The sequence below is a fragment of the Amaranthus tricolor genome, chromosome 10 (assembly GCF_026212465.1).
Source record: "Amaranthus tricolor cultivar Red isolate AtriRed21 chromosome 10, ASM2621246v1, whole genome shotgun sequence".
Lineage (NCBI taxonomy): Eukaryota > Viridiplantae > Streptophyta > Magnoliopsida > Caryophyllales > Amaranthaceae > Amaranthus > Amaranthus tricolor.
Window position 1 is genome coordinate 7740504 of NC_080056.1, and position 11098 is coordinate 7751601.

The 11098-nt window shown below is 32.6% G+C and overlaps 1 protein-coding gene across 1 annotated transcript; it reads left to right on the forward strand.

Moving 5' to 3' along the window:
- Window positions 1–4366: 4366 nt before the first annotated feature.
- Window positions 4367–7717, forward strand: LOC130824788 (plasmodesmata-located protein 3-like). The gene is made up of 3 exons (XM_057689805.1): window positions 4367–5114; window positions 7243–7359; window positions 7710–7717. Exons 1-3 carry the CDS (start codon window positions 4367–4369, stop codon window positions 7715–7717), a joined length of 873 nt encoding a protein of 290 aa, XP_057545788.1.
- Window positions 7718–11098: the final 3381 nt, after the last annotated feature.

Genomic DNA, 11098 nt, shown 5'->3' on the forward strand with positions numbered 1-11098 from the left:
TAACTATGTTTTACATTATACTTAGAGAAATATAAATGAAATAAAATCAATTGATAAACAGTAGTTACTATAGAAACTGTAACAACTATTAAAATTCAAAAAAAAATATTTATTTTCGACAGATATTGTTTTTGTTAGTAAATTTTTTTTACTGTTATTTTTAAATATTGTTTTTGTTTCTATTGTTATTATTATTATTATTATTATTATTATTATTATTATTATTATTATTATTATTATTGTTATTATTATTAGTAATTTAAATAATTTATAATTTATATTATTAATATTATTTTAATTTTATGCATGTTATTTTAATTTTAGATTATTTTTTATGTTAATTTCGCTTGTATGCAGGTGAAATAGACTCCGTACATGACTTCTCCAAGGGCGTTGCTAAATGAGCACCCACACACCGCCTACATCGGGGGTATCACTTGCTTTGATATCGTCGAGGTGTATTTGCCGGAGAGGACAATGCGACAACTGGGCTTTGTGCAGGCTATTCCCCCCTATGAGACCCACTCACGCTCTACGACCGGCTCACGGTACCTATTTCGTGACCTTTGCTTCTCCGTCTATTTACACGAAGGCATGAAGTAGGTTCCCCTTTTGTGGCCGCATTGGTGATCAGACACTTTGTCAGACATCTGTTCCATCAGAGGTTGATCCTAGTTACGTTGACTGGTACAGAGTGTCTTCCCACCCATATCTCCTCCCCGGCGAAGGACCGAGTGCCGGTTTTGGTCCAGCTGATAGCAGAGTTGAATACGTTTGTTTTTTCAATTTAATTGTTTTCTATTATGTTTTTTTGTTATTTAGATATTGTTTAATATCTTGTTCACACCCTTTTTTTTGTTTTTTTTTTTACAGTTTCTAAATGAATGGTCGAGTCGAGTCGCTCCATTGCTGAGATTGCCTCCTATTGCGGAAATGATCCCCCGGAAAAAGACAGGTTGTTGATCTATACGTTGATGATGTTAGAGATTTATTTGCCGAATGGCAAGCTTTTAAGGGGCATGGCCCTTCATAGACTGTTTGTTTTTGTAATTTAAAACTAATTTACATCAATGCTTTTATTTATTTACATCAATGCTTTTTACATTATAGTTAAATTAATTTACATCAATGCTTTTATTAATTTACATCAATTCTATACATATTGAATTCTATCCACGTATTGAATCTCATCTATATATATTGTTAAACTAAATAATGATGTACACAATAGTAACACTATGAACTATCTACAAATTGAATCCCATCTACATATATAGTTAGACTAAATATTGATGTACACAATAGTAACACTATAGACTATCTACAAAATGAATTCTATCTACATGTATAGTTAAACTAAATAATGATGTACACAATGGTTACTCTATGGACTATCTAAATTTACAGCATCTTCAGCGGTGTTATTACGTTGTGGTAGTTGTGGCCCGTATAGTCTATTCCAAAGCAAAATCCTACTACTAAAATGTGTTTCTATATGTCTAGAAGAATTGTCAACTGCTTCTCTCCATTATTGTTGGACTGGCGGCAGTGGAGATGAATCATCGTTCATTAATAGTTGAACAAAATAATTTATATTCACCCAACATATATGTATAACTTTATTTACACTATGCACACCCGCTGCTTTCTTTAACAGAAGAATTAAACAGTCATAGTATGGATTACCGTCAGTAGAACCATAATAAGCAATGCTAATGTTAAGAAACGTTGCTGCAGAGTACAATGCCATCGGTGCATCCAACCAGTGTATAAACGAAGCAGGTCCATTGCTATGCGAACCAATACTGAATATAGCGTTATCTAACGCCTCTGCCGATAGATATACGCGTAGGTATTGCTCTCTGTTCATTTGCATTTCCATACACATTGCACGTCTTAAAAGAGGCCATGTCTCCTCGCCTCCCAACTCTGTGACAACAATAGCTCTAAATCCACAATTACCGTCACCTATAACATCAATCCAATCAAACAAGTAAGGAGGGAAAATATACGGGATGAGATTCGGCCATGAAAACAGTGAAAAAAATTACGACCTACTGAACCATCTGCAATTATTAAAAATAAAGTTAGTAACATTAAGCTGTAATAAACGTATGTGAATAACGGAGAGGAAAGTCATGTACCGGATAAGTTGAAACTAAACTTAATTCCAACTGAGGATTGCGTTTCTCGACCACTAGATCTCCCGCGGGATGAAGATCTAGACCCTCGACCACGAGAAGATGATCTGCTATATTCAAATGCGCTTTTATTTCTTCTAAGGGTTTTGCTTGTGGTTGGTCTTCCCTTTCTAGGTGGACTTGCGTAAGGCTCAGGTATATCAGCTCCATCAGGGTGTGATTCATCTTCAAGTACTTGAGACAAGCGTCGTATAACTGTGGGATCAACTTTTAAGACTTCATCGACCAACGATTGAAAGTACTCTTTGTCTTCGGCGTTTGCATGCCGTACTCCTTCGTTGGTGTCAGCCCCTACCTTTGTGTACGTCAAAGTTTTCCAAAATTGATGAATGTCATCCAAATACAAAGAACCATGTGACCTGAGCGACAGATAGAAATAACAACGGCAATCCATGGGTGCGTTGAAGTGTACAATTGCATTTGTCAAATAGATAATTACCCAAATCTAACATACGATTATGCTCAAGCCGCAATTGCTCCAAGGCAAAAATAGATACATGGCGATATAAAGGTCTAAAGAAATGATGTCGCAACGACGTTGAAATAGAATTCATGGATTCTTGAAGCGCTTGTCGGATCCTGGCTTGCTGATTTGTAATCTGTGCGTGTGCCCTTTTAATAAGGGTGTCAAATGAGCTATTACCGCTACCAAGATAATACTTGAAAGAAGAGTGTTGGCTTTCAACTCTGCTGGTAGTCTGGTTACCCATGTGTAAACAGACATTCGTCCATGCACGCACGAATTTCTCTTTAAGTGGAATCCATGTTCCAGCCAAATATCGAACCACCTTTTAGTTCCTAACCGACCAGGTAATCACAATCGATTGCCATCTATCTTCAAATTCGGCGAGTGTAGAACTAGCAACCAAGGGGTTTCATCTACTTATCCTGAATACTTGCCCTTGTTGATTTCTTTTCTCGCCACACAACTTGTCCACCATATTTTCAACGCCGTTGGCAATATGCCATACACATAACAAATGTCGCACATCTACATTAAACACAACATTGAACGTAATTAAGACATATTCAATAAATCGAACGACAATAATTAATCAACAAAAACTTTTTATCTGGGAAGACATCCCCGAATAGCTACATATAAACCCTCATCTTGATCAGTTACAATGACGCTAGGAGTCTGAGCTGTGCCAAAAATATCTCTCAATCCCTGCAACACCCACGAATATGACACAGCCGCCTCATCTCGCATCAAACAAAACACAACTAAGAAGTTGTGATTGGTTGGCGTCATTCCGATTACTTCACACGGTGGCCATTTTTGTTTGTTTGTTTGTACGTTGTATCTATCAACACAACATACGGCCACGTACGTATCATCTGGATGGAGGTAGGATTTGCAACTAATAATCTGCTCAATTCCCCCTTGCTATCCAAGTCTGTCCAAATCACATAATTATGCTCTGTGGCCATATAAAGACAATGTTGAAGGGGATTACTAAATAAATAAAAAATAAAAAAATTGGGTCGCGTGCGACTGAATCAAGGATGAGTCGCACGTTTTATGCGACTTATCCGTGGTTCAGTCGCATATTTTTTGCGACTTTAATTTTTTTTAAAAAAAAACACCCATTTGAATCGATTAAAGTACGTACCCAATCGAATTCGTAGTCGCTTTCGTTAGCTATTGCATATCGATTCTAACTTTTAGCTTGTTTAAACTCAAAGCACGTTTTTAGAGAGATTTTAGAGAAGTATTACCGTATTTAAATTCGTATATTATGCAGAGGTAACGAAGAATAATAATAATGCCCATTCAATAGTGTGAGCATGTAGGTACTACAGTACTACTGTACTAGTGTGCATAATGCACTGCTTTTGAGGGTGAAGAGGGGCAATCTCCAGTCCACCAAACTCTTTCTCATCCCAAAAGCTGCAGAAGCTTAAACTCATCCATCCCTAAAAAGTAAAAACAAAACTCCATGAAACTCTTTTCTTTTCACTTCACATCAAAAAACAGAGCAAAATCATCAAATTCTACTTTTAACAACCTAATTAATCAATAAGCCAATCTCATTTTTAACCATTTTTCCAAACCCACTTTTCATTTTCACTCAAAAATCATGATTTTTATTCTCTTCACAAAATCCTCCTTCAAATTCCAGTATTGGATTCTTCAAACCACCCTCTAAACCTAATCAAAAATGGGTTTTTCCTTATTTATTCTTCTTATATTCTTCGCAATTTTAAAACTTTCCAAATCTGCCCCAGATTACACCACTTTAGTATACAAGGGTTGTGCTAAACAACCCTTATCAGATCCAAATGGATTATACTCTCAATCACTTTCTGCCCTTTTCTCATCCCTAATCCAACAATCATCAAGATTCAAGTACTACAAAACCAGCTCTGGTGGGTCCCAATCCACAATTTATGGCCTTTACCAATGTAGAGGGGACTTAAGCTATGCAGATTGCCACAATTGTGTAAGTAAATTACCCCAATTAAGTGATCAATTATGTGGGAAAGTTTCATCTGCTAGGGTTCAACTTTTGGGATGTTATATGGTCTATGAAGTTTCTGGATCCACCCAAATTTCAGGGTTACAAATGTTGTTTAAAGCTTGTAGTGCAACAAATGTGGCTGGTTCTGGGTTTGAGATGAGAAGGGATAGTGCACTTACTTTAATGGAAAATGGGATTGGTAATGGAAATGGTAATGGGTTTTATACAACAAATTATGAAGGGGTTTATGTAACGGGTCAATGTCAAGGGGATTTGAGTACAACTGATTGTGCACAGTGTATTAAATCTGCTGTGCAAAAGGCTCAAATTGAGTGTGGAAGTTCATTATCTGGTCAAGTTTATTTGTATAAGTGCTTCATTACTTATAACTATTATCCTAATGGAGTTCCTACAAAATCTTCATCTTATTCATCTGGTGGTTATTCAGGTAACTAGTGCTTCCTTCTATCCCTCCTATTTGTTCTATCTGAATTTACACGTTTGTCAATGCGTTAATATAAGATAGTCAAAAAATTAATATTGATAAAATTTCAAATGAATATTATTTGTTAAGAGTTTATAATATATGTCGAGGTTTCAACCATTAGTTTTAAGCTATTTTATGAGTTAGTATTTTAACATGGTATCAGAGCTAATATGACGAGAAATCAAGTGAAATATTTAGCGGTAGTTATGAAGAAATTCTAGCCCAAAAAGTTGTCGTGTAGAAGGGCGTGCTAGAGTATATAATATATCGTAGGCTTCAACTATAACTTAAGTTTTTAGTTGAGTTGGTTCCTTTACATTATTACTTTTAAAATGAGACAAATATGAAAATTATAAGTTGACTTAGTGGTTAAAAACTTTTTTTTTTTCGTATTATAAATTTAATTCTCATGTACCCCTCAATGGAATAATGAAAAGGGACAAATAGTAGTAATAAATGGAATATTTATTAATGATTTGATTTAGTCTAATTGTTTGAGCTATCTTTTTAAAAGAATTAGGATTTTGGTAGAATGATGAAACATCATTAATCCTTATTATCAGATGTATCATGGAGTATAAAACTCATTGATTAGATCTTCATCTTTTGTTTAGGCATTTTGTTAAGGTGGGCACCTTAAATGTAAAAAGTATTTCTAATAGAATTATGGGCCTTTTGTTGATATTTTTTGTGATACTTTCCTATATTTTTTGTAAGTTATAGTAGATATGGCATTCAATTTCATGACTTTGGGTTTCCTTATGCAATGCTTTTTGTGCAAGTTACTCACTTTATTATTTTCCTCCCTTATTTACTTCACCTTTTGATGAGGATTGAGACTAATAAATAATAAGTGTGGCCATGTGTAGTATTCAAGTTCACCCCAATGGAGCAAAGTTTTGATCTTTATTTGTGGAATGATTTTGTTTGGAGCTTAGTTCTCTTTGATTAAGTTGTATAACTTATATCGGGTCTTATTTTAGTTGGTACCACTCTTCTTAATTAGATCCTTAATTCGATTCTCACTTAACCCTTTTCTTTACTCAACCTATCTTATAATTACAAAAATACTCGTATAACATACGAGTTAATAAGCTAAAATATTAACATTTTCTAAAATAGTTATATTTTGATAATTGCTGACAAAATCACATAGAGGAGGCGTTAAAGATATCTATTTAATTAAAAAGTATTGTTAATAAGAACTGGTTGAGGGACAGCTGTTTTGAGAGCTACATCCGGTCCTTTAACTTGATGTTGGTCCTAGGTTGTATTTCATGGTTAAGGAATGCAAATTGGTTTTGAATCCATTTGAATTTGTTACTGATAATGATATATTCTAAGTGTAAGTTTTGGCTGCTTCAATTGATTTGTTTGACTTACTGATAGCATTGATTATTTTTATAAGCCGATTGTTAATGAAAATATTTGGTAAAGTTAGTTATTGATTGTTGGCTATTTATTAGAAAAAAAGTGAGTCCAATAAGTTAAAAGAGTGAATGAAGCTAACGAGAACAACTTTTTTCATTTTGTATTTTAAAGGCAACTTTTGAAATGGCTTAAAGGTCATTTATTTTACAAGTTTTTTTGTTTGTCGATCAATCAATAAGTCAAACGTCAAACGTGTATTAAAATCCAACCAAAAAAATTCATCCCAGAAGCATAAATATTCTTGTCAATACTAAACAAGAGTTGGACTAAAGATGGAAGTGGATTAGGCTAGCATGCGTAAGCACGAGATAACACGACAAAATACTGTTCACAACGTAATCTAGCATGAGTCATGATGGTACAACACATGAATAGTTCAACATGACATTATTTCCATGGTTAAACCTCGTTACTGAGTGGACAAATATGATATGACAAGACTTGACAAGGTACGATTTGGCACACAACATGACAACCACAACAGGTGAGCAGCCCCACATGACGCGATTTCCATGGTTAAACCAGAGTTGACTAGCAATAAGCCATCAATCACCCTTATTTGGAGCTCTTAGACCTTGTAGTCTTGTTCAATGTATTACTTATGCAAATATTATTATCAAGCAAGCAATATTCCTAATTTCTAATCTTTTGGGTGTAGGAGGATCAGGACAAACAACAGGAAAAACTGTTGCTATAATCGTAGGAGTAACAGCTGGTGTAGGATTCTTAATTATTTTGGTACTTTTTCTAAGAGGGTTGAAGAAGAAGGACGATGGTATGTCATAATTTTTTTTATTATTTATATTGTGTTTTTTCTAAGGAACCATCTTAGTCAAAAGTTTGGAGAATATTCCATTTTTAGTGAGAGGTCGTTGAGATTCAAATCATTGAATTCTTATCACACCGATTTTTGATACCATGTTAAGGAACTAGCTCAACCAAAAACTTAAGCTGATATTTAAGACCCCATGATCAGAATATGTCGTTATATACTCTAACAATTTTGTATTACTTTCTTGGGAGCAATCTTTTGAGATTAAGGCCCCGACATTGTTGTTGTGTTGTCGGAGAATTTTTCTGTTCTTGATTCTCATACTACAAACCTGTTTTGTTATTTTTTTGCAGATTATTGAGGTCAATAGCTGGTTTAATTTGGGAATTTTTCTTGTTTTTATTTAAGGTGAGAAGAATCAAAATTTTGTGAATCTTGTTTTTAAGCTATGTTTTTCCCTTAAAATTTTTTATATAAAAATAGAATTATGAAAAATTCTACCATACGTGATAAAAGCCATAGCTCGAAGAACTGATCCCGTAACAAGATGAGCAGTTGTATTCTATGATCGATTTTGTAGGATAATCATAATATGTTATGAACAATAATTTTTTTCTTTTAATTTGGTGAATAATTTTTATTAGGGAGAAAATTGTACAACTTTTTTGGTAGTTAGAATTTGGGGGGAATCATTCAGTGTATGTGGGTTGTAACAAATGTTCATTCATGTATACTAAATGTTTTTTGTCATTTCATTTAATGGCAATTTGGCATGCTGAGTGATGAGTATTCTTATTTATAAATTTTCTTACTTTAAGTTGAATATAAATGTAGAGCATTGTCTTTATTTGGGTATAATTAATTATCTGAAGGGAGTACGAGTATAGATTATTTAATTAGCTTTTCCCATCTAGATCCTGCTTTTAAACGGGAAATTGGAATGATGACTATGACAAGAGTTGCATATAATGCAGTCGATAACATTTTCGATCTCTCGTTGATAGTAGAGGCTAAAATAAGTTTTTATTTTTTTTATTTTTTTTTATTTTTTATTACAATATATGATAGGTTGAGGGAAAATGAAGATTAGGTGAAAATGGAATTCAGTTTTTTTTTTTTTTGTTTTTTTTTTAAAATGGTACTTAATTTCTAATTGACGTGGTTCTCCGAAAATGAGTATTTGATAGTCCATGAAAGGGGTAAATTGGTAGGAAAAGTGAAATGAACGGTTTTTTTACGTTTCATAACAAATATATTAACTATGTGATTTTTTATAACAAGGTAGACTAAGAGAAAGAATAAGTGGCAATGAAATTTTAAAATCTTTTCTAAAAATTGCAATTTATTATCAAATTGAGACAATACCTGATTTTATATGTGCTATATAATTTTAGTTTTAACTATTATTCTTATGGCCTGTTTGGTAGGTGGTAATAAACAGTAGTAATGAAAATGAAAAATTAGTGTAATTTTGGTTGAAAAATCTCTTGGCTACCTTGATGGTCATGCTTGTCCAACTTCCATCATTTCATTTTCTTCATAAAATTTATTTCAAGGCATTACCATTGGAAGAAATGGTATTAAATGGTAATGGAAATTTGTAAACAAAAAATTTTTTTTGTGATGAAAGTTTCATTACTGTGGGAATGATATGGAATTTTTGATGAAATTTTACACTATAAATTATTCCTATTACCACCATTTAATACCACTAACCAAACGAATCATTAGAGTCCTACTTTATTTGAGAAAGGACTTGTAGTTAGGAAGACTTTCATGATATTGTAGATTTACATGGGTCCAAGGAGTATTCCTATATCCTTAAGATCGAAAGTATAAAGATCAATTAGCTAGTTGAGAGATAGTCTCTTGAGAGACCATTTCTTTGAGAAATATATTTCAGGTCCAACTCATTAAAGATTAATGCCTACTTATATTATCCTTAATGTTTACTTATTGTATGCTCAATACCTATTTTTAATATCTTAAATGTCTACTTACATCATCAAAAAATATATAATAGGGCGGCGGGCGGCCCAGTAAGAGACCGTCTTTCACCCGTTGTGGAGTTTAATAATGTGCTATTAGACGAAGTTTTCCACTTGCAACACATGATCCTAAATGGTTGCACGGAATGCAAATTGCAATGTTATGGTTTAATCTTCATTAGTTGGTTGTAGCTTTTAGCTGAGTTAGTTACGAGCAAAATTTATGGTGTTTAAGGGCTGGTTTGCAAAGATTTTCAAATAAAATCTAATTAGATTAGGGATAGTCATTGGTCCAAGATCCTATTAGACCTGCTTTAGATTCACCCCTATTTTTAGGGATTGAATTTAATTTTTTGAGATGCTAAAGACCTGGATCCAAAAATATAAATGGGTCTGGGTCAGGAACCAGGGTCTTCATACCCAAACACGACCCAAACCCTCTCTTCGAAACCATTTACGATCGAAATCTGTTAGATCCATCAAACCTGCTCTAGGCCCGACATATTATGCAATTCAAAATCAATTTTAAGTTCCTTTTAAACCTATTATTATATTTATTTGGACTCAATTTAGACCTATACAACCCATAGAAATCTTTAAAATACAAAAATAATTAAAGTATTAATAATTAAGTCAAGACCTATTTGGGACCCTAGACCCATTAAACTTGACGAGCCTGAGTTCAGATCCAATTTTCCCAGACTCTAAGAATTCAGGTCCAAATCATCATAAAATAATGGATTCGAATTCAAGTCCGATTGAACTCGATCTGTGACCATTTCTAAGTCAGACTGTATGCAACTATACTTGAGGATGTTATAAAGTTATTAGTTGTAGACTTGTAGTTCAATTGACATTGTTTCGGCGAGAATGTTAGTTTCATTCAATCATAACATATACTAACTGAATAGTAAAATGACAAATGATATTTTTCAACAGCTTTGCCAAATGTTATTTTTTAATAGGCTAATTTAGTTGATATAATATTATATTTTAAATATAAATCTCTAAAAATTTTATATAAAAAAAAAGTGATTATAAAATAATTGATAAAATTAAAATGTAAAGTATGATGAATCTTTCATTGAACCATAAATTAGCAATAATACATTTATACTAAAATTCATTATGCATTTAGCCTTGATTAGCAATTGACATAAGTATGATGTTCAATTTTAGTAGGTTTTTATTCTTGAAACATAATAAATACAACAACAATCTTGCAATGCAACATTAATTATTTGAAAGTTAGTTCTGCAATTTGGCCTTGATTTTTATTATGATGCAAACAATAACAATATCAATCTTGCTTATTTAAAATTAATTATCTACAATTTACCCATATTAGTAGTATTTATAATTAAAAATAATTAAAATCAACTTTTACGCATAATGTTAATTATTATGAACCTTAAAAGACATTTATGACATATTTGTTACCAAACTTACCCATAAACATATATTTCCTCGGTTTCACTATACTTGCTACATTTGACTTTTTACGTAATCTAATGTATTATTTTGATCTATATATTGAACTATACACATTTAAAAATTATAAAACTTACTATTATAAAAGTATACAATTAGAAAATTCAAACAAGATCTCACTTAAATATATTTTTTCTAACACATTAGCCGAAATATATAAAATAAGCTTGAACGATGAATTGTGTCAAAAACCATTATGTAGTGAGTATTTCAGAACGGAGGAAGTACTTCGATATAAACAACTTTATTGTATATCTTTATTT